The 25923-nt window shown below is 34.8% G+C and overlaps 1 protein-coding gene across 1 annotated transcript; it reads right to left on the reverse strand.

Moving 5' to 3' along the window:
- Window positions 1-536: 536 nt before the first annotated feature.
- LOC109097485 (muscle, skeletal receptor tyrosine protein kinase-like) lies at window positions 537-25401 on the reverse strand. Its single transcript, XM_042764674.1, has 17 exons — window positions 25203-25401; window positions 18509-18635; window positions 18202-18353; window positions 17785-17912; window positions 17524-17665; window positions 16561-16685; window positions 13952-14111; window positions 12686-12692; window positions 9043-9306; window positions 7733-7896; window positions 7145-7168; window positions 6725-6813; window positions 5744-5903; window positions 5378-5564; window positions 3705-3899; window positions 2757-2905; window positions 537-2466 (listed from the first exon to the last, which is right to left on the reverse strand). The coding sequence occupies exons 1-17, from the start codon at window positions 25273-25275 to the stop codon at window positions 1790-1792; spliced, it is 2823 nt and encodes a 940-aa protein (XP_042620608.1). The 5' UTR covers window positions 25276-25401; the 3' UTR covers window positions 537-1789.
- Between the last annotated feature and the right edge of the window lie 522 nt (window positions 25402-25923).

Here is a 25923-nt window from a genome sequence, read left to right on the forward strand (position 1 = left end):
CCTTACCCCCATGTCGTTCCAAACCCGTGAAAGCTTCGTTCGTCTTCAGAACACAATTTAAGATATTTTGGATGAAAACCGGGAGGCCTGTGACTGTCCCATAGACTGCCAAGTAAATAACAGTGTCAAGGTCCATAAAAGGTATGAAAGTCATCGTCAGAATAGACTGGGTTATATGAAGCGACGGGAACACTTTTTGTAAGCGAAGAAAACAAAAATAATGACTTTAATCAATAATTCCATTGTCAATGGTCTCCTCTGTGTCTCTCCATATAACCGTTGGCTGCATATGCTCTTCTGTATCATCCGCGCCACAAGGATGCACTGTTTTCTTTCAAATCAAAGCTAAATACACATAGAAACAGTGCATCCTTGTGGCGCGGATGATACAGAAGAGCATGCACAGGTATTCTGTTGATGACTTTCATACCTTTTCTGGACCTTGACACTGTTATTTACTTGGCAGTCTATGGGACAGTCACAGGCCTCCTGTTTTCATCCAAAATATCTTAAATTGTGTTTTGAAGACGAACGGAGCTTTTACGGGTTTGGATCGACATGGGGGTAATTGATTAATGCCAAAATGTTCATTTTGGGGTGGAGTATCCCTTTAAGTACTGTTTAGAAAACATCCCAGAATGCACCAGGATGTTTAGAGATTTTAGTGTATGCCGTGCTACAATGTAAAAAAAGGGTTGCCAGTTATGATATATTTAACATTTTTTGTCACTACATAATTCCCATATTTCATTTCCATAGGTTTTATTGTTTTGTTGTTATGAAATGTGAAAACTAATCATAAGTAGTGACTAATGGGACCATCAAACAGATAAATGAAAAATGATTTTAAGCAGATCTCTTTGTCTCAATTTATGATAATACACATTAGTTAATACCAATTAAATCTTCATGAATTACGAGGCATGATCTGAAGAAATTGTTAAAAAATATATTTTGCATACACTTCTCTACAATATTTTCTGATACATTGTTTCAGTCACTTTTACTTACTAATATAACTGAGAACACACAAAGAAACATCTTATCTTGGAATATCAGTTACTGAGAAATTAACAAAACTATTCAGTTGCAACATAAACTAATAAAGTGATGATGTGCCACTTTGGAATAAGCTATTCTGATAAAATGTTTTAAATTTAAATCAAACAATGACAATGCTATTCAGTTTGAAGAACTATAACATGTGCTTGGATTAACTTCTTTTAAGAATGTAACTAAACCATAATTAGATGCATAGTACTTTTAAAATTTCTCTCAAAATAGATACAAAAGTGAAGAAAAGTAGAAAAAAAATCATACTGTATATCTCTGCTTGCAGAGATTTCATTCTAGATTCTTGCAGTGACTGAACTACATCCACCTTAGTACTAGATGTAACCTTCAATCCTGATCCTGTTTATCCAAATCACCTCGAACCTTAACTAGCACTCATCTGATATCTGCTGTACATCTGCGTCATCGAAAGAAAACGGTTGAGATCATATGAATATATGCGAGCAGTCATCTTCAAAGAGTTTGAGGTATCAGTATTTCTTAAGGTGTGTTAGCCTTTTCAGTCGTTTTAGGCTAAGTTAACCTTCCTCAATGTTCCCCTGGGTTCTTTAGTATTTGTGGGCACTTAAAGGTTTGCCAGTCTGTAAGGTCTCCTCTGGGTTGTCTTCAGCTCTTGTGGATACCTTAAACGTTTTATCCTTCTTCAAGATCCATCAGGGCTCTTTGGAATTCTAATGGAGCTTTTTGGTTCTTTGAATTGCATTTTTAGAGATCCTCAAGATTTGAGAATCTGGTCATGCATTCTTTCTAAGATGCGGTGAATGCTGGCGAAACTAGGCCGGTCAGTGGGATGAGTGCTCCAACACAAACGCATGAGGTTGTACAGCTCCTGTGGGCAGTTTTCTGGACAGGCAAGCACATTTCCATCCCTTACATAGTAGATGACCTCCTCATGGGCCATGCCGTAGTAAGGCTGCATGCCATATGAGAAGATTTCCCATAATACCACACCATAAGCCCACACATCTGACTCGCTGGTGTAGCGGTTGTAGAAGATAGATTCAGGTGGCATCCAGCGAATTGGGATGGCATCATTTTCACCGGCTTTATAGTAATCAGCCGCATAGATATTGCGTGAGAGACCAAAATCTGCAATTTTCACAACAAAGTTTTCTGCTACCAAACAGTTGCGGGTAGCTAGGTCACGGTGCACAAACTTGCGTTCTGACAAGTACGTCATTCCTGCCGCCACCTGCTTGGAAATGGAGAGCTGCTCCAAGCAGCTGAGGGGTGGGTAATGCTCAGGTTCCAATAAGAGACTGCTGCTTGTCAAGGTATGCCGACTTAGACTGGGCTGCTGGGTTGGAGAGCGCCGTCGCAAGAATTCATTCAAGTCCCCATAGGCCATGAATTCAAACATGAGACACATGGGCTTCCCCACCGCACAGACTCCTGCATGACAGATACACAAACGATAGCCTTAGTTACACTTCCAACAGTTGATACCTAACCAAATATATCCTTCTGTTATTCTAACACTGGGTCGAGGCATTGAATCTGGTTCTGGAATGCCGCAGAGGGGACTGAGAATCAATCTATTTTAAGGCTTTTTCAATTGTTGTACCCTTGAGGAAAGGACATACATGTAATAGGAAGCAGATGTGGTTCATTTTAGGAAAGTCCTCAAGCAGATGCATTCTAAAAGTGTGAGCCTTTGAAGGCATACAGTTGTGATACATTACCCAAGAGACGGACGATGTTGGGGTGATCAAACTCAGCCATGAGTGCAGCTTCTCTCTGAAAGTCATTCTGCATATCAGCTGAAGCTTCCTCCTTCAACATTTTCACTGCCACCATGGTGAATGGCTCCATCGGCAAAAGACCAGGGGCTCTAAAGGACAGAAGGGACATTGGGAACTAGTAGCTACAGTTTGCTTGCATCACATTGCACATTAGTTAAAATTTGCCAATCCTGCCGAGGAATTTGTAGCAATACAAACATGGAAGTTCAATCCCCCAGGCTACCCTATGCTAATAGGCTACCTTCACTGATCTCAAACAACATTTCTATGTACTGTACTCTGTCACAAATTGGCAAACAGTTCATAAAGCCTTTCGAAATAGTTTAAACGGTGATGCCAAACTTTGGAAACAGAACCACAATGGCAGCAACTCAAAAACCAGCTTAAAATGCCATTAAGATTGCACTTCCTGTGCTGAAGGCTCCTATGTGTTCCTGGAGAAGTAAACACTTTTCTAATGAGCGTCTATAAATAACCTCCTGAGCAGGATTTGCTCACACGAAAGTGTCTAAAGGGAAGTTTCATATTGAAACACATCACATGTTTACTAGACCTATCCAAGATCCTATTTTTACCCACTGATGTACTTCCCAGGGGTCTCTATATACCTGATATCAGGACTACATGGCTGTTTGGTCTGTATATGTCAAGCCTTTGCATGCTGATTCATTGTTGTTTTATGTTGTCTCAAGTCTAACTGGTGAGTCAGTAAAGAGTTTCCAAGAGTTTAGTCATTGTTCTCAAATCTGGGTTCACTTAATCATTTACATATTATAAAAGTTCACTCTAACAAAACCATACAAAATAAATTTTGTGATGGACTATCCATATAAACGGACATTAGCACCACTGGTGTTACATTTGGTTGTACCATTTGCTAGCTCTCACCTTGCCTGAAATACCCTACCGAAGGCCCCTTCTCCGATGTCACGGACATATTCAATGTTGTTGCGTGGGTATTCGAGACTGAGGAGCTTGGAGTTGAGAAGGAGAGGCAGCCGTTGGTACATGGGGTTGGGATGAAGTCTGTCCAACAAGAGCTCTGAGGGGAGGGTGGTCAGAGTAGGCGTCTCTAGCACCCTACTGAATATAGATGTACAAATGTTTTGTTTAGATGGATTTAGCTAATAATTTAAGTAATGCAACTTCCAAAGCAACTTCAAGTACACTTTTAGTGAGAGTTCCCAAAAGTAAAGGTGTTTAAAGCTAAATTCACACTACAGGACTTTAAATGTCAGCAGATTGCTGTTTAGACTACATGACTTGATTGTCTTTCTTGAAGTCGTTGTGGTGTACACACAACGTAAATGATCCGCAACAGGGAGACACACTATTACAACAAACTGACAACAACTCTGTCACCCAATGACTCTATCCTGTCCCCAAACCATGTTTTGTCACGAAAACACACAAGACAAATGGGATGAATGGGAATGACACGAAACAACAAGTGAAATAGGAGTTTATTTTAAAATGAAGATCGGGAAGAAATTAGTGCTGCAAGCTGTTTGCGTGATGAAAAAAATTAGCTCCATTTCTTGATTCCAAATTTTTCTTAAAACCGTGTTGCTGCTGCTGTTGTTCTTCCGCTGACCTCAACCCATGCCTTGCTCTCTCATTGGCTGTAGCTCATCACGACACCTGCCACCTCGTGATGAAGGGCCGACCGGTCCAAATATTAAGCATGCTAGATATTTGTCTGCCATCTGCGAGGCGTCAGCGACGCGTCAGTGAGCCTCTTTGATGCGTCGTTGAGAACTTCAAAAACAAACATAAAATACCCTTGATCATCCGCTGATTTTCCCCTGATCACAGCTGGACCTGTCGGCGAGCTCGTCAAGGCTTAAAGTCCTGTAGTGTGATCTTGCCATAACTCTTCCTGCAGAGTTTCACTAACCAAGATGTCCAGGATTACTTGGACATTACAGACAAGTGTGTTGGAGCAGGATTGGAGCTAAACTTTTTATGACGGTGTACCTCCAAGAGATGGGACAGCCATCCCTGCTTCTAAAGGGCTACATTCCAGCAAATTTTAGTTCCAGTCCTGGTTCAGTACACCTTCATTTTCAACTAATCCTGAACACCTTGATTTCAGGTTTGATTAGTGCTGAAGCTAAACTCTGCAGGATGGTATCCCACCAGGAGCATGGTTGGACACCCCGTACTAGATTAATTTAGATTACCTAGGGTCAGATTTGGGATTGGGACCATGATTATTTAATAGGAATGTTGTTTCAGGACCAACAACTGATGTTGATACCAATGCACTCCCTACTTGGTACATCTTGGTGCATCCTGTTCCTGAAAGCCTACCTTTCTGCAAAGTTCAAGTCCAACCCTGATCAAACACAACTGAACCAGCTAATTAAGACTGTCAAGAGCACTTGATAATTAGAGACAGCTGTGTTTGAGTATGGTTGGAATGAAACTCTACAGGCACCCCTGTCCTTCATCAGCCCTCATGGATCCCACTTTCTAAAGGTTTGAGCCATCCACCTTTTACCAGTGCAGGTAACTGTACTGAATGATTATGACTTAAATGAGACTTGTCCATTTTTCACCTTTTCCTCTTTTGCCACATTTTCTTTCGTCTGTGGCACATGAGGATGAGTATGGTAAAGAAGGCCGCCCCAGCGAAGCCAGAAATGATTAAGATGATAACGCTCATTGAGTAGGCTGTAGACACAGGAGGAGGTGGGTAAAACTGGATCGGTTTTGTAATCGAGGGTGCAGTCTTCACACTCATAACTGAAGAAAAGAAAAATAATATTGATCCAAATTAATATTCAGAAAATTCCAAAATTTCAGAAATTCAGAATTCAGTTTCTGACAATCTAGGATTAGTTACTCCAGTCAAAAAGAATTTTTAATTTTCTCAGCGTTGTTCTAATTGGTCTTATTTATTAGTCAGATATACATTTATATACCTTCTCCACATTTGGGCACCAGACAGTACTCCCAGCGTACATAAGGGTTTGTGGTGTAGCACCATGGCCTGTCACTCTCTCCGCCTGGGTTACGACAGTAGTTTTCTGCATTTCGCAACTCAGGAATCACATCTACAGAGAGTCTATGTTGATGGGGATACTGAGTGGGGGAAAAAAGAGAGCGGTCAGCAAAGACACTCAAACTTCTGTGGCTAAATTCAGTATTCCCATTATCCCTGATATGTACAGCTTTGCCACGTTGAAACCCACTGCATGCATTAAACATTTCCACACTGTTTTGAAAAGAGACAAAATCTTCTCCATTCAAAACATAATTTCAAAGGAAACCTCTGGATTTGCATATTTCATTGGTTTTGCTCTAAAGACATTCATATCTTCTGAAGGTCACTGAGCATATGCTAACATGCAGCATTTGGACTGTTTAGGGATATGTTATGGTTAAAATTAATATTTGTTCATTAATATTCAATTTTAACCCTTCGTCCAATACTATATCTTAGCAATGATGATTATATTTACACTTTTCAATTACACATTTGAGTTTTGAGTTTGTACGAGGTCAAATTCTTCTCAAGAACAAATTTACATATGACAATAGCATATCTTTGTCAAATCTATTGTTATTTGCTATAATTGCCATAACCTTTATTGCATGACTGCATTAACCATTGACACAACTTTGACAAGCAATATTATCTACAACAATAATCTAAATCAATGCATAAAAAGTTCCTTGTCTAGCTACTAGCTAACATTACTTTCCCTGCTTACTGTATGAGCCTAAGTGACATCATCCTTTATGAATAGCAGACAGAACTAGTTATTAACATTATTTTGATGAAAGATTATGAAAATTAAACATTCTTCAGAAAAACATGCCCTGAACAATCACACAAAATAAGAGCAGGAACATTTATTTGTCGATTTTGATTTTATGTTGACTTTCAGACAAACATTTACCTGCTGGTTCCATCGCTGACAGGGAATTGAAGATGCTGTCATGTTGTGAGATCCTTGGTAAAATCTTCCTTTGTCATTATAACATGTTGCTAAAGAATATATAAACTGTAAATGGTCAAATATACTGAAATGTGTGCTTTTATGATCATTATTGCAGTTTAATAATAATAATCATAAATATGCACTGGAGTTTAAAGGTCTGTTAGTAAACATGCATCTGTTTTTGCTCATTTAAAATAATGTAATAATTAATAATAATTAGTATTATTAAACTAATTTAATTAGTAATTATTCATTCATTCATTCCCAGAGCAGTTCGCATGCGAGTGTAAATACAAAAAATAAATAAAAAAAATTGATATTTCTCCTGGTTTTAGACCCCACAATCCGTGAAGAAAACAAAGTCAAATTCTTACTTACTTGTAACTTGGTCTTTATTGATATCTGTATAACACACACACACACACAAATGTGTTTTACATTGATTTATTCATTCTACTCATTAAGATTAGTTATTTTTTTTGTCACAAAGGTTTCTAGAAGATACACAAAGCATAACTGGCAAGCTCCTGCAATACAGAATTAACATTTCATTGCTGTTTCCCACTACATTTTACCACTCCATGAGCAAGACAACAGTTTGCAAACAGGCATGGAAACTTTTAGATGGGAACATTTACTCAGCTGTCCAACCTCTCCAACTGATCCTTTCTCACGTGCTTTGGCTATAAACCACCTAATCTTGCCCATCTACATTTGCTATCCTCACATGCCTCACGAGGCATTTCACATAAACAAAGAAAAAAAAATCTACAGCATTGTCCTGCCAAGAACCATACGTGGCGTTTTTTTCCACTAACACCATTTGTTTTCATGGGACGGATGTTTTATGAACATCACTGACAATCAGCTCCAAAACATCACAGGATTTTTATAACTAAACAAAGACTGACCCAAATGGCACCCAATGGGAAAATGTGCATCTATGTAATAGCATGTCACTCTTACCAACGTAAGGAACCACTGTACATGATGATGGGTCTGCTTGTTGGCTGGGAAGAGAGGTGCATTCTGGGAGAGCGATGCTGTGTGGGAAGCCTTGATGAGATCTTTCCTCAGCAGAATGCCACTCCTTATAACAGTACAGCTCTTTCACTGCGACACAGTGCTCCCTGTGACACAACAGCACAGAGTATGTATAATATACAGTATGTATATACAGTATATATATATAGCATGGGTGGTTTAGTGGTTAAAGCTTAGGGCTAGCATTTGAAAACTTGCTGGTTTCTGGGTCGACCACCATTGTTGCTCAAGTATGATGAGCAAACCTCAGGCTGCTCCACTACTGTGACTTGCTTTGGATAAAAGTATCTACTAAATTGCTACTTACTAAATAGTGATATGGGTCTTTTTCTGTATGTGGTGCCATTTCTGTGCCTGAGGAAAATCTTGTCATACTATACTTAAAAAATAGACTATATTTGATTATTTTATTTTATTTTAAATTACAATTCTTATTTTTAAATTCACACTTTTTTTATTTTATTTACACAATATTATATATATATATATATATATATATATATATATATATATATATATATATATATATATATATATATATATATATATATATATATATATATATATATATATATATTATATATATATATATATATATATATATATATATATATATATATATATATATATATATATATATATGTATGTATGTACACAATATAATACAAATGATTTTGTTTCTGCCTCAGCATAAAACTAAAAATAGCTATAATTAAAAAAATAAAAATAATAATAAATAAATAAATAATTTAGTTTTACTTTTAAATACTGCAGTGTGGCAACTATTACAAGAACTAAAGTATATAAAAATACATTTCTATTTTATTTATTTGTTTGTTTATCATTGCAAAAAGTTCTACATAGATTTATTTAATTTATTAAATTTATTTATTTAATTATTTATTTATTTTCATTATTATTATTATTATTATTATTATTATTATTATTATTATTATGATTATTATTATTATTTCATTTTAGGTTTAAATGGATTATGGATTACACAAAACACAGAATTTCTAATAATTATTTCCTTGCAGTTGTCGTTTTGTTAACAGGTTCAAGTCTCACAGCTCACCAGTGATGTTTCTTGTTCAGTAAAGATGCTTTTTCTGATGCAATGTTAGGAAATCTGAGAATGATTCACATATGTTGTTTTGGCTTCTTCTTGTTTATTGTATATTTTCTGGTATAAAGGTATATTCTGCACGGTATCAGCACATTTCCATTACCTGCAGATGGGTTTGGGTGCTGGTCCGAGTCCAGACGGGTTGCAGTCCTGGAAGGTGGCGTGACAGAGCAGTGATCTGGCGGCGGGCCTGCAGAATGAGCTCACCCCGTCCAGCTCCCCCCATGCGCTCTGGGCCAGGTACTCCTGCGCATCCTCTGGGTTCGGTAGAGAGTAGTTGAAAAACACCAGTGCATCTCGACGGAGCACGTTTTGACACACGTCGCCTCTGTATGTACTGCAGTAGCCAGCGCTGCCTTTGTACAGTCTAAATAAGATGAGACATTTGGTTGATCGGTTGTTGTTTATTTATGTACCCTTGTGAAAAAGTAGTGCACTTAACTGTATTTAATGTGCACTTGCAGTGTGTTATTTTAGTGTCATTGCTACACTATTGTAGTTCTGGTTAAAGAGGACATCGAATGACAATGTCACTTTGTATATTTTTTTTTTTTTTTTTTTTTTTTTTAGTTAGGTTTCTGGCATGTCACCCTCAGCCAGTTTGTTATGCTGTAATCTGTTGTCATCCAGCGAGCTGTTTCAATCTGCAGCTGGTTTCTGTGTAGATAGCTAGCTATTTGAATAAGACCACCTCCGTGCAATTCACGTGTCTTGTGTAGACGCCCCATGGAAGAGAGGGGCGAGGTGAGCAGTAGCTCATTATCATTTAAAGAGACACGCACCAAAACTAGTCACTGCGAACAGAGCTGTTTTCAACGAGGTAAAGAGGGTGTTGTTTTACACGACCTTTCAGAAATTTTAACCAAACTATGTTGCAGACGTTTCATGAAGACCCTAAAGAAACATACCAGAAAAAGAGTTTCAGAAATTTTGTTGTTTTGTTTGTATAATAACCCTGGTGTAAAAGTAGTTGTAAAAAAAAAAAATACTTTTAAATAAAAGGCCACTTAAGTGTATTTGTGATGTTTCTTTTCACACATAAATGTACTTTTAAAAAGTGCACTTTGTAATAATATCAGATTAAAAGATTTACTTTAAAGTACATTTTAAATAATTATGTTTTAATATTTTTTGTCATGCTTTAAAGTAGACCTATTTTAATGTATTGACTAACATATTAAGTAACAAGTAAAAAGATTTGTTATAATTTTAATGCGATAGTTAATATATATTATAGTTAATACATTTTTAAAGGTTATATATTTTAAATCTACTAAACTGCAATTACAAATGTGTAATTGTAAATATATGTAAATACATCACTTACAGGTTTTATTAAAAAAAAAAAAAAAAAAAAAAAACTTTTATCCATATTTCAGCAGACATAGAAGTAATGAAATTACATGTAAAATGCATGTAAAAAAAAGTCCTACAGAAGTTGGTACAAAAAGCGCTTTATTTCAAATAATTGCATTTAATATAGTTAAATTTTCTAATGCATTTTCATTTAATTGTAAGTAACATGCAACTAGCTGTCTGAAAACATTCCATTCACTTCACACTTTTAAAATATCATTTCAGAAGGAAGTACTCTTAAAAAGCATGCTTAAGAGAAAAGAGCACATTTAACTATTTTAGCCCCAGAATAGGACCTAGATCCCTACTTCAATGTACATTTTTTACTCATTTAATTGTATTCCATATTAAAAATAATAATAATAATAATAATAATAATAATAATAATGATTTGAGGCATCAGTCGCATGTAGTATAAATGGTACAGGAACAAATCATAATACTGAGAAATAACACTGATGCTTACTCTCACAAATTGTGTTTATGACATTTTGAGTTTATGAATCTGGAAGTAGTCAAAAAGTAACTTAGCCCTCATCGTTGACTTCTACTAAACAGAATGGCTGTTTAGGACTCAAGTCATATAAAGATGTCCCCTCAAGGCTTCCATACATGACTGTGTCCCAAGAGTGCGTGCTGACTCATGTACACACAGCAGAACTGACAGGAATAAAGTGCTGTTCTCACAATTAGTTCATTCTGTTTAACTTCGCTGTAATTGCATCCAGATGCTAAATCTGAACTGTCAGATAATAGCTTGGTTTATTTAAGTTCATGTGTAATTTAGACCATATGGCATGTCTGGTTTTACAGCATTATCCAGCACACGTGTATGCTTGCATTTATCATTTCACTCAACAGAGACATAATGATCCCATTTAAGTGGCTCTTTCCAGTGAAACAAGCGTAAACGCATGCTTTTGACAAACTTCTGACTGACTTCATGAGTAGTCAGCTTTAGTCATGCAATACACTTTGAGATCTGTTTTTCATTAGTTTTAAATTATGCAGGTTTCTTATCATTTGTATTTTCATAGCTCTCAGTCCAAAGACGATGTCATATTGGGAGACAAGACCCAGTAATATGATTGACTATCAACACTGAATCTTAGTGTGGTGAATCTCACAAAAACATTTCATTACAAAATCCAACTCAAATCAAGAAATTATACTTTACATCAAGAAAAGATGTTTTACGCATTATTCACATTGTAAGACCGTTAAGCACACCCATTAATTAACATTATTTATATGTAAAAATATGTATGTACAGAGTACCATTCATAAGTTTGGAGTTTAAATGTTTCACTGTTTCACAATCTTACTGTTTTTATTGTATATTTATTCAAATAAATGCAGCCTTGGTGAGCAGAAGATACTTCTTTCACACTCTAAAAAATAAAAACCTCAGTATTTTATATTGACTGATCACATCTAAATATTTCAATAGGCCAATTTAAATTTGTGTGAATTGAATTTCATACATTTGATTTGGCCAATTGAAAAATTTAGATGTGACCAGTCACTCGAAAATATTGAGGTTTTTATTTTTTACAGTGTGAAAGAAGTCTCTTCTGCTCACCAAGGCTGCATTTATTTGAATAAACATACAATAAAAACAGTAAGATTGTGAAATATGATAACAATTTCAAAAACAGTATATGTTTTTCTAAGTGAATATCTGCTAAAATGTAATTGATTCATGTGATCGAAGATTATTTTTCAGCATCATTACTTCAGTCTTCAGTGTCACATGATCCTTCAGAAATCATTTGAATATGCTGATTTGATGCTCAAGAAACATTTCTAATTATTATCAATGTTGAAAACCATTGTTGCTGCTTAATATTTTGTGGGATCCATGATATATATAAATATGTATATATATATATATATATATGTGTGTGTGTGTGTGTGTGTGTGTGTGTGTGTGTGTGTGTGTGTGTGTGTGTGTGTGTCTGTCTGTGTGTGTGTGTGCATTTATTTATTTTTTGATAATCAGAGCGTTCAAAAGAACAGAAATGATTCGATTTTTTGATTTATATTTTTTTGTAACAAATATATTTTTGATCCATTTTTATTTATTTATTCATTTATTTGTATTACAGTGAGAAAAAAATTGAGGTAATGTGCTTAAATGTCGTACAAATAATGCCTTAATACAAATAAAATAAAATAAAATAAAATAAAAATAAATAAAAAATAAATAAATAAAAAAAAAAAAAAAAAAAATGATTTAAACATTTTCTTTGTGTGCAAATATAATTTATTTTGATTTGAGGGTCCAATATAACCCAGACATTGTTTTTTCCCCTCTCAGTTGGACTAGATTAGAAAGTCCAAAAGGTCATATTGTATGTTGAAGTACCAAACACAAAATACATTCTTACCTCCATTCTATGGGGAAGTTACAGGATCCAGATTCCACCACCAGACACAGACCCAAGAAGAGAAAAGAGCACAAACAAAATCTGCTTAATGTCAGAGAGTAACACATCCACCCTGCAGGCCTGACCATTCTCCTGTGACACAGTGTTTGTGGGAAAGAGAGGAGGACACACACAGAACATGGGGGTCTTTCTGAGATACAGCAGGTGTGAGGATTAACGGCCCCTCCTGATTTTAATGTGACAGGACTCGAGAAGCTACTTCACAGAAGAAACCACTTTGATACAGCACCTTTGGACTCTATGTCTTTTTTTTTTTTTTGGACCACTTCCATAAGAAACAAATAACAATCAATATATTTCAGCAATTATGCTACATTATATCTGACTTTGCAGAATGGTGAAAAAGAATCAGGTATACCAGAGAGTCATGTAACTTTTAGTATTTGGTAATAAAAAGATCAACACAGACATATACGATTCAGTTACTTCAATAATTCAGTGCCATATTGCCTAATCGTATTGTGCACATTCTCTACATGGCTAAAGTGACTCAAGACGGCATTTGGGGCATGTTTGTGCAGGGATGTGTTTTGGGGCTTCGAGGAGGCAAAAGAACAGCTTTGCAAACAGAAGGGAAGCTAACAGAAATACTGGCAGCAGAAAAACAGCTGCTGAAACTTAGAGAGCAGTCGCTTCATATTTACACAAAGCAGCCAGAGAAGCATATGGCAGAAACAGTCGGTCACGGCGGGTGTGTGTTTACAAGACTTGTTTCATGGGCCTTTATTAACAGAAGCATTTCAAATTGATTTTGCTAAAACATTATGACTGGTGACATCTCAGCCTTACAATAATACACTGCAGTGGTAACTCGGTGCACTGTAAATGAAAACTTACAACTGTATTTTAATGGTACACTACTGTTTAAAAGTTTCGGGTCGGTATTATGTTTATGTCTCTTAAGTGCATCAATGTTTGAACAAAAATATACTTAAAACAGAAATTGTGACCCCAAACTTTTGAACGGAGATGTACACCATTGTACTTTAGAGAATCCCATAGTATTATGACATATAAATTCAAGTTCAAAAGACTCAAAAGCATGACAACCTTGTTTCTTGTTTTGCTTTTTTATCATTTTAGTTATTTACAGCTGAGTATCAAAACCATCAGTAATTATGATATTTTGTGAGAAATGCTGGGACTTTTAGGGACAAAGCAGTAGACAGGCTGTTGAATGGAGTAGGAAGCAGTACTGGAACTGACCTGAAACGGTTATTTCAGCTGTGGCTTTGACGGTGTTGGCTCCTCCGCTGTGCTGGTTAGTAGCCTGACAGGTGTAGAGAGCTGGTTCATGAACCACCGCACGCAGAACAGACACAATGACTTCATCCACCAGCGTCTCCTCCACTGACGCGCCTGAAATCTACAGACAACAAGCGAACATCAGCTGCACCCTCACATCCTATAACCATGGTGAAAATCACTGTAATGTGTGGCCTCTGCATTTTATAAAATGACAATACGAACAACAGAAAAGACACAGGAGACTATATCATAGAGGAGTCTAACCTTTTAAGTTTGTGGTCAGTAAGATGTTTTAAATGCTTTTATTTAGTGATGACACATTAAATTGATTAAAAGTGACATCAGAGGTAAATAAATGCTGTTCTTCTGAACTTTCTATTCATCAAAGAATCCTGAAAACCATCGAAATCCCAGTTTCCAAAAAAATGTGAAGCAGCACAACTGTTTTCAACACTGAATATAATCACAAATGTTTAAATCATCATATCAGAATGATTTCTGAAGGATCATAGGACACTGAAGACTGGAGGAATGATGCTGAAAATGCAGCTTTAAATCACTGAAAAGAATTACATTTTACAATAAATTCAAATAGAAAGAAGTTATTTTAAATTATAAAAATGTTTCACATTATTGCTTTTTTGATCAAATAATTGCATCCTTTGTTAGTATAAAAAAAAAAAAAACCTTTGAATGGTTGCCTCAAAAACAAACTTCTGGCAAATAATACAGTGACGCAATATAACAACTAAAAGTTAATATTGCTGCATTAATAGAAATTCAATGTGTTATCGCAGGCATATGGCTTATCCAATTACCTTCCTTTTAAAACTTTCATGTTATTATCTTTAATAGCACAGAGATTCCAGTATATGCACTATAATTGCACTATATGCACTACTATATGTATGCGTAGTTATTACAAGACAGTCACTGTTTATGTGCAGAATAGAACAGAAAAGATTAGAAGTGATGGGTCAAATGCAAGTCACATGATTATTCCAACAATTATAACAAATCCCTCTATTTATCGTTTGGATGTGTTAAGACTCCTGCTATTCTGCTAATGTGATTCGTTGAGTTTATGAGACGATCAGGAGAGCCTGTAGGAATGTCGATCACGGCTCTATATTTGACAAAGAGCTCATGCAGCTGATTTTAGAAGGCTCTTCATCAGGCTTAAGAAAACTAATGAGCCCAGAGTCCTGCCAGAACGACACTCAGACGGCTCGTTTTAATCAAGCGTCTAATATCATCAGAGATTAAAATTCATCATCTTCATCAGCTGAAACTGTTGACAGCTCAAACTGTTTAGCACAGCAATGCTATATGTATAACATGCCTTTAGAAACTATTCAGGATATTATTGCTAAAAAGAGCTCAAAAGGCAAAGGACATTGATTGATGGTACCTAAACTCTGCTAAATGACAAGTAATTAAAAGATTTCAAAAATATGCCCCACAAATACCAATAAAGGTATTAAATGGACAAATTATTTTAATAACACATTGTCATGGTTTAAATACACTTAAATGAATGTATGTTTCTCACATACACATATGTGTGTGTGTGTGTGTGTGTGTGTGTGTGTGTGTGTGTGTGTGCATGAATGTCACATTAATAAAAGGAATTAAATAATTAGGGAATTAAATACTGATAAAAAGTGCTCTGAGGTCATATGTGTGCTCGTTTAAAAAAAAAAAAAAAATAAATAATTGCTGTTGCAATAGGAAGTATGACAACACAAAAGGAACAAAATGCACTCACACATTCATGAAAGCACCTCATGTGCAAATCTAGTGCACACACTAGTGCAACCTATTACATTCTGCAACAAAATATCTTCAAAAGAAAAGCAAATAAATCCAAAAGGCAAGAACCAAATGAATAAGAAACACAAGAGGGTGAACAGTGTTGTCAGGTTTACAGAAAACAGCATAATTTGGACAGCCAATGGTTAAACTTCAAACTGCCTCAAGCGGAGAGTTCATTCTCTTCTTCAGTACTAACTGTGGTTCAACCACTTAGCTATGTGTCTATATCTATATCTTAAAACATATTGTATTAAAATATGATTGCTGGTATGCAAATGAAAACAGAGAGTGCACAGCTTGTTCAGAAGCCTGAGAAATCTGACTCTCTTGGGTTTAAAGACTTACACGCTTGTTTTCAGATAATATCTTCATGTAAGACTGCTGATCACTCTGTTTCTTTCTACCAAAATCCACATCAAAAAATGATCCCAAATAATGATAAGAGCACTGGGGTGTTTTGAATTCTTTTCTCGATCTCAATACGGCTTAAACTTGGAATGATTGTAGTCTGAATCCTGTTAATAGTGGCACAGACCGAAGCATCTGCAGAACGTCATTGTACTGGCAGCGCATTTGAGAAATGCTGTCTGACATTTAACATGAATGTACTGAGCTCTGCTCTCTGGTCCAGTAAGATGAGATGAAAGTACAAGTAATTTGCTCCGTAGAGCCAAAGCAAGCATGAAGTCGAGAGGTGAAGGGTGCCGAGGAAGATGGGAAAGAGAGAGAAATATGAATGCAAGAGGATTTACCGTATTGCCGTTTTCAAGCCAAGTTATGGATGGGATTGGGTTGCCAGTGGCATTACACTCCAACGTAACCTCCGATCCGATCTGAACTTTCTTCTCCTTGGGAACTTTCAGTATCTTGGCAGGAGCTACAGGAGAGTCAATGACAAATAAGCAAATGGAAAATCTTTTTAAAATCAAGCTTAAAGCACATCAGGTGACTAGAAATGTAGCCGTTGTGCACACATGGCTTTACATAGTTTTGCATTGTGAATGTAATAAAAATGTGATGTGGTAAAACTATCAACTTAAAGCTAATACAATTTTACCCTATTATGAAAGTGCACTAACATTGGCCAATAAATAAATAGGGTCATTTAAAATATATGTTTCATGTATTTTGTTCAAATATCATGAATTATTAAAAGATAGATCATTAAGTCTTGGGGAGTTGCACCACTTGACATTGTACTGGACTAATCTCGCCTTGTCATAAAAAAAAGGTCAAATATCATGATATTTTAAATGACTAATTTTTTTATTAATATATATATTTGACAGTTAAAGTATTTTTTTTTGTCTTATAAATATTACCATTCTGTCTTATAGATAATAACAGATTTCATAAAACTAGTCATTATATATATTTCAATTGTATTTCATTTTGATAAAGACTTTATGTCCCCCAATTAATTTTAATAAATAAAATCAAATAAAATGTACTCTTTTTATGTTTTGTTGACTAAATTAGTAGACAAAACTAAAGAAAGAAAGAAAGAAAGAAAGAAAGAAAGAAAGAAAGAAAGAAAGAAATCAAACAACTACATAAATAAGCAAGCATTATGTCATTGATCCATAAACATAAAGTGACCTCAAAAGTATTTGGACACTTAAGTAACACTGAAATTGACAGAATGTCATTGCATTAGAAAATGCTGAAAATTACAAGAATATTTGAAAGAGGATGAATGCTATTTTATGGCAAACCTTGAACTTCAATAGTGACTGGTTTTGAGTACACGATTCCAAAACTGTTCCTGGCCACACAGCGATACTGACCAGCGTCCTCTTTCTTGATGTTGTTGATTTTTAGGGAACCAGATTCCAAAACTGATATACGACTATTAACCTACAAGACACAAATGGCTGAGATGTTTAGAACCTTATTTTAAACCCTATTACAGTCTTACTAACAAACACTGGAAAGAAAATCGAATGTTAATTAATAAGTCAAGACGTTCAATTTACATTTATCAGATCATCTCCTTTAATCCAGGATATTTCGGGTTTGGGATATCCTGACGTTAAACATGGCAACACTGCTTTAGACACCACAATCAATGTCATGTTGGTAGGATGTCTTTTGATTTGAGGCTCTGAAAAAAATAATAATAATAAATAAATGAAAGTTCATTAAAGAGTGACTGACAGTATCTTCATTTGGATATTCTATTATAAAGTTCAAATTCACACTTCTTAGCCACTTCTGCCAAAAACGTGGCTCATTAATAAATCAAGTGTTAAAAATGTAACAGAAAATTCATGTGAATGCACACTGTGAAATGAAAAATTGCATGAGCAAACACATTCTCAATGCTCATAGTAGTTCTGATATAATATTGTGATGACTGTATGTGAGTTATGAGAGCACATATGTAAACATACTCATCTTTAGCTGTAAAGCGCCACAGCTCTTGGCCGGTTCTCCAATCCCATTGCTAGCAACGCAACAGTATTCTCCATTGTCTGAATCCTTTACATTGGGAATGATCAGAATTTGGCCACTTTCTCGTATAAAGTACCTGGAATCGTAATACCTGCATTCAAGAAGTAGAAGTTGAACATACTTCACAAACCACTGGTAACCTGAGCGCAGTTTGAGACTTTGTTGACTATACAGGAGAAGCTGTTTTGTTTTTGGTTTTTTTTATGGATGGCATATAAGAATCAAGTTAATGTAGAAAGTTCAAACCGTATTGGGTAGTTATTCCGCGTCCATGTAATGTCAGCTTGAGGGTATGAATCAACCTCACAGATGAAAGTAGCATTATGATCCAGAGAAGCGTCCACTGTCTCCAGCAGTGTTGTGATCCTGGGTGCTGAAATAGAGAAGGAAAAAAATATTTTTATCATCAGATCATAATAAAAATGTTAAGTTAATGCATACAAAGAGGTATTTTTTATTCACCTTTCAGTAATCGTGTTATGTAATATAGATAGGCTTACAAGAAATGCTTTTTAGCATTTGACCCTGAATAATTATAAATCAGACATTGTCACGGTTGTGAAACTTCTCTTACACAAGAAAATATTTTACATTCTGAGTGCTGCTCGGCACACCGCAGACAGCTGAGGGTCACGGCGGGAGGACATGTTTCCAATGGAAATAACTGTTTGAATGCAGTGCTGCCAGCACAGGCCTGATGTTATCCTATAAATAAATCCAGCTGATAAGAAACACATCCCTCCCATGTCTGAGGGCAGCCTGGATTTTATACGTCATTACTCAAAAAAAAAAAAAAAAAAATGTCATATGGTAACATGGACCATGATAAAACCAAGGTTTTTTTTTTTTTTTTTTTTTTATGGTTTATCATGTTAATTTCATGTTTCTTGGTGATGTTCTTACTATGATAAAAACAATTTTTTTGTTTGTTTGTTTATTGTTTATCATGTTAATTCCATGCTTTTGGTGATGTGTTTACCATAATAAAACCATGTTTTTTATTTTATATATATATATATATATATATATATTTATATATATATATATATATATATATATATATATATATATATTAATGTTTAATGTTTATTGTGGTAATACCATGTTTTTTATGGATGTGTCCCAAGATAAAAACTTTTTTTTTAACTTCTGGTTTTGGAACATCGACCATGAAAAAATCATGTATATATATATATATTCATGCTTATTGTGGTAATACCTTGTTTTTTAAGATTAAAAAAAAAAAAAAGAAAAACATGCTTTGTTGTTGTTGTTTTGTTTGTTTTGGATGTTTACCACAGTAATAACTGCTTTTTTTTTTTTTTTTTTTTTTGGGGGGGGGGGGATGTACCATGATAAAACCATGATTTTTTGTATGTGTACCATAGTAAAACTCACTAAATTTTGATAGATGTATCTTGTTGCATGTGCAGAATGACAAAAAAAAAGCATATTCATTCATTCATTCATTAAAACAAGACTTAATTTCTCTATTATTTTGCTTTTCCAGTAAATGTATCATCATTTAAGAATGTTTACACATTTGTACTGGAAAATAAGAAAAATACTGAGTAAGAAAATACAGTATTTTTTTGAAGAATAATACTGTCTTTTGGGATTTGTGATATGGTGATAACATGGAATTCTTTAAACTTCAGTATCACGGTAACACCATAGTATCACAGGCAGCATGGTTTCACTGAATTCTAAGACCCCTTATTTTGAATAAAATCTAAAGCAGATAGAAAATCAGTCCCAGAATACATTATTTCATTGCTTATTACTGTTTCAGTAAACACATCCTTCTATAGGGCTTTTAGGAGCAAAGTTGATTATAAATGTGATCAATTAATTAGCCTTATACTTACAAAGATGCATAATATTAAAATCAACATTTGCATGCTATGTATATGTGTAGAAGTACTGTGCTGTTAGCTTAGCAAAGTGCTAACATCAGACACACAAGTCAAGTCTCTTCATAAATAGTGCTATTTGTATGCCACATGGAGTTGCAGCCTATCTAGGGTGCTGTAGTCATTTATAAGACTAGTTTTATTTCATGCTGCCTATTTATGCAACTAGGCAGCTCAGGTTTTTGGAACAGAATCAATGTTTGTGCATACATATTTCATGAGTGATATTTAGTCTAATTTTAATAACAGCAAGATCAGCCCTTTGCTATTAATTTGCAATTGACATTTCAAGCAAACTTGATGTGTATGTCTGAATATTGCACTTTTTTGGTTCTGAAATGTTTGCTCTTAAAGTTGCATAATGATCTTTTAAGAACAGCATTAAAACAGCATTAAATAAAATTCAAGGTCAGTTTGTTGAACTCCCTGTCTGTCTGTCTCGTGATAAATATTTTAACTGGAGTTTAATTGTTTAGTCTGGCACTTTTATGTCAAGACCCACCAATTCCAGGAAGTTCTCATTTTTTCATTTTTTTTGCAATCACACTTGAACGGTTTAAGATATTTCTTCAAAGATAATTTTTTTTTTTTTTTTAAGGGAAACGTGACAAGATAAATAGCACTAGCTTTATCTGCCTGAATACTCCAAAAAAGTTTTCCAAATTTCTCCTTTTAGAACTGGAAGCTCCTCTCACATTCAGACTAAACTAGACCAAATGGATGCACTATACTGTGCTCACTAATGTAATTACTGTAGGTCCCATGTCACATGTATGATGCTTGTGCTATTTTCAGTTTTGTTATAATACCAGCAAGACTATAGATGGAGTGACTTTTGTTGTTGTTGCTCTCCAGTGTTATTTTAGTATTATATTATATTATATTATATTATTTAAGCTAAGTTTAGTTTCTTTTTAAGGTTTAATAATTGTATGTGCTCTTCTAAATGATATATATATATGATTTCCATTAAGCTTTCATTTAACAACTTATCTATTTGTATTTATTTATTTATTTGTTCGTTTGTTTGTTAAGTGCTTTTGCACTTTTTGCTTATTTAACATTTCTATTTAGCTGTTTTATTAAGTTAATTAGTTAGTTAGTTGTTGTTGTTGTTGTTGTTGTTGCTGTTTTGTGTACTTCAAGACAAGTCAGTTGCCAATACATGGTCTCTAATTTTAAAAAAAATAAAAAATCATCTATTTTATTTTTATTTTATTTTATTTTATTTTATTTTATTTTATTTTATTTTATTTTATTTTATTTTTATTTTATTTTAGCTATTTCAATTAACAAAAACAATGTTTAATAGCTTTAGTTTAACACTGTTCACCTGCTTAATTCTGGTTTTACTTGTTCTAACTACATTCAATAACAAATGATGAGAAACAATTAAATAATATTTTTAGCAAAGAACATATGCACATAACAGAACCGTTTCAAGGTCACTAACATTATATTTAAGTGTATGCTAATAATATTAATATCATTGATTGTCATTGAATATTTTATTGAATTTTCATCAATGGAGTTTTTTTTTTTTTTTTTGGGGGGGGGGGGGGGGGGGTAGATGGTACAGTTACATCATCTTTCAGAATCTTGCTAACCAGTAAAACCAGTATGAAGCTGGTCTGGCCTGCTGACAAAACCCCTCTAAAAGCATTCTGGGAGACCAGCTGAGTACTATATATTAGTTTAACCTTTTTTTCCATGAGGGAATGCAAAGCTCTTGTCTTTTTAAGGTCTTTTCTCTGTCTTGTGTGCAGATGAGTAATAGTGGTGAAGCTGGAGCCTCATTAATTTACAGCATGACTGTGCAAACCTGGTTTGCTGTCGGCTGTGTTTTCTCACGGGGATGCATTAGCACTCCGCAGGAACACAACGTGCCAATTTCCAGAGTGTGAATCAACGGATATATCACCTGTTCCTCGCAACAGCTTCCAAGCACATCATCATCCCGACCTGTTAGTGACAGCTCATGTTAAGACGCTGCTCAGAGTTTTATGTAACAGACTCACTCTCCAAATGACTTCATTTACGATAAATCAAGTATTCTTTTGTCCAACTATTTGGAAAAGGTGTAACATCGATTTGTTTGTGTATGGCACTCGCTTTGATATCTAATGGAGTGACATTCAGACATTTTGAAGTGTGACTCAAGTGGCCAAATATGTTTGGAGGTCATTGTATGTAAAATATTGAATTTTATTTATTTATTTATTTACAGAAAAAGCCCAACAAAAATGTGTGTTCCACAGCTCATTGACAGCCCGATGATGTGTAGAACAGCTACTGATGCTACTTATTTAATTGAGGTAGTGTGTACGTCAATATCAAATTCATACCTTACCATCTGATCGCATACCATTTTGGCATCACCTACTGAGAGTGAGTTTCATCTGGTTCTGTTCCAGCTTTCAAAATGCACACTGGATATGGAGTAGCAACACTCCCAAATGTAACACAGTTAATGTAGCCTGGGTCATATTTCCTTTGTCCTTTCAGAGGTTTTCAGGAGGAAGCGTGTCAGTGTTGGCATTCTGCTTTACTTCTGCCAAGATACAGATGAATTTGGGCCAAAATATCACAGAATTTGATTAGATGCAAACTTTGACTTCAACAACTAAAATATTTAAATGTGTGCACAAATGATAATGTTTTGACGCCAGGCTACTTCTGTTATATGTTTGCTTGTATATTGCATGTTCGCCAATGTGTTTCTGGCTATATTAAATACAGAATCCAAATCTGGGTATATACCTTTATCCAAATATTCAAGCCTTCAATATGTATCTAAGATGTTACCTTAAGTATCACGCCATACTTAAACAATCTAAATCAATATTCGCCATCTTAACCTCTTGCATATTCTATAAATCATTATCGCTGTGTTTGTTACAACAAATGATTTTAGCATACTGTCCAACACCAACATACTGTACTAACGACCTCACACATTATTTAAAGATTATTAACTGCAGGAGGTTATCTCAGGAGAAACTGTTGGCGTACAGTGTATCTTCTCCATCTGGAGCTCTGTGAAAGCTTACGCAGGCTCCCAAAATCATCAGAAGCATTTCCAGTGGAAGATACTGAGGCTCAAAGCTCTGGGGTCACAGCTTTTCGGTTCTCCAAAAGCCATATGTCACAAATTATAGTTCGGGCTTGACGTGACCTCCAGTTTAAATCATAAAGACACAAATCAAAACCCATCTGTCAGTGATTCTGAGACTGATACTGTAAAGCACTGTAAATTATTCTACAAATGTGATCTTTATGTAACTGTTTTTCTCAAATAGTAAAGAAAACTAAGCTGTAATAAATTATTATTCACTGTGGATGCAAAGACGATATGAGAAAAAATAAATAAATAAACATTTTAATTTGATTGATTTGAAAATTATAGGTTAGCATTTGAGCATGGTATGGTGTGCATATTGTGGAAGGAACATGCTGGATGCTTCCGTCCTCTGCTTTAATCTATGATGACATGAAGTATTTATTATGTGTCACCATTGATACTATTATTATTACAAAGCAGCACATGTCAGAAACAGCTCCTTTCACAACAGACTTTTGACACTTCATCCATTATTGCCATGAATAAAACAGATATCTTATGTAGCGCTGTCTTAATGTTTATGTGCATTTTACATTTCGCTGAATTATGTCCTTTGTTTCACACCTGCTTTTCTAAAAATCCTAATAATAGACTGTTTAACAGCAGGTTCAATTGTGACAACTTAACCCATGTATTGTGACAACGGACTGTATGTTTTCAATAGAGATGGAAATGTTAGTTTTTGTTTTGTTTTGTTTTGTTTTGTTTTGTTTTGTTTTGTTTTGTTTTGTTTTGTTTTGTTTTGTTTTGTTTTGCGTTGTGCTGTGCTGTGTTGCATTGCTTTGTTTTTTTTTTTTTTTTTTTTTTTTTTTTTTTTTTTTTTTTGATTTGGTTTGGTTTGTTTTGTTGTTGTTGTTGTTGTTGTTGTTTTTAATTAGCACATAGCTAAACTACTTTGTGCATTGAAACCACTCCTTTGCAGTTTTAAAAATGAAATGAAATGAAATATTATAAAAAATCAAATCAAATCAAAACTGAATGTCTCAAATATTTGACAGCCCAAATGTGTCAGACTCTGACTTTTTGTTTGAAAGTGAAAGTGAAAGTGACGTGACATTCAGCCAAGTATGGTGACCCATACTCAGAATTCATGCTCTGCATTTAACCCATCCGAAGTGCACACACCACAGAGCAGTGAACACACACACACTGTGAACACACACCCAGAGCAGTGGGCAGCCATTTTATACTGCGGCGCCCGGGGAGCAGTTGCTCAAGGGCACCTAAGTCATGGTATTGAAGGTGGAGGAGAGAAACTGTACATGCACTCCCCCCCCCACACATTCCTGTTGTTTGTTTATTTAATTTTTTTGTTTGTTGTTTTGTTTTTAAGCAAAATACAAAACAAAATAAACTTTTGTTTGTTTGTTTATTTATTTTTTTGTTTGTTGTTTTGTTTTTAAGCAAAATACAAAACAAAATAAACTTTATTCTGTAAAATAAGTATAATGAACTATGCAAAAAAGCAACATCCCCAGCATGTTTTATATTACACATTATGTTGTCAATATTAGAACTAGAGTGAAAATGCACTTGAGTTTTAGAAGTTGTCATTTTTAGAAAAACCTCATGATCCATGTTATCCAGCTTGATTTGAGAATGTTCCAAAAGAGCATCTTGTGCTTCAGTGGAATCAACAATCTGACCTTTGATACATGTCACAAATCTAGAAATATACATGTCACAAAACTAGAAATATTTCAGAATGTTAAATGGCACTACCATTTTTAACTCTATTTCCATTTTTAATTAAAAACAAAGCATTTGCAATGAATTCACACTGTGAAACTGGAATTCGCCAGATCCGTAATAATAATATTAATAATGTTGTCCTAATGATCAACAGACTGCCTCAGTTCACCATGTGGCTAATGCTTGCACAACACAATCAGAAGCCGTGACTCACCTCTCTGGAGCCCTTCACACAGGCTGAAATACACCAGAAAAACTATCAGTGGAATGTTTCTGAGGACCTTCATGTTCACCTCAGAACGTTCTGCTTCGAATCAGCTTTAAAATCCATTGGTCAGCCTCATATCAAAGCTGAGCGATGCAGTCGCAGCAGATAGTAGAGTGTGTGTGTGTGCTGCAGACAGGCCCTGAGATCTGTGCACTCAGCTCATGACAGACAGGGCCAGCTGCTGGATACGCTTACACGAGACGAGACGCAGAAAAAGTGTCTAGAAAATACCAACAATGCAATTTTTATAAAAGGGAACACATTGTACACACTTACAGGGTGCTGTTTAGGATCAACAGTGTGTATATTTCCACAAAACATGTACTCCCAAAATTCCCAAAGCTCATGATTTAGCATGAAAATGATTCAAGCCATGAAGGAATTGTACACTTGTGAAATGAATGAATAAATAAAATTAATAAAAAGATTTTTCAAAGTTACAAATACAAATGATTATTTTTTTACAAGAAAACACTATTTCAGTTTTTCTACTTCAAAACTGAATGTTTAATTCAATATGTTACTTGCTGTTTATTTATAATTGTGAATTTCTTTTTTATTATTATTATTTTTTTTAAGTGGAAATCATTCACTTTTTAATTAATTTACTTATTTTTGGTTTTAAAAAATAAATGCCTGTCACAGAGCCTGTGCTAATATCAGTAGC

The sequence above is a fragment of the Cyprinus carpio genome, chromosome A10 (genome assembly GCF_018340385.1).
Source record: "Cyprinus carpio isolate SPL01 chromosome A10, ASM1834038v1, whole genome shotgun sequence".
NCBI classification, from domain to species: domain Eukaryota; kingdom Metazoa; phylum Chordata; class Actinopteri; order Cypriniformes; family Cyprinidae; genus Cyprinus; species Cyprinus carpio.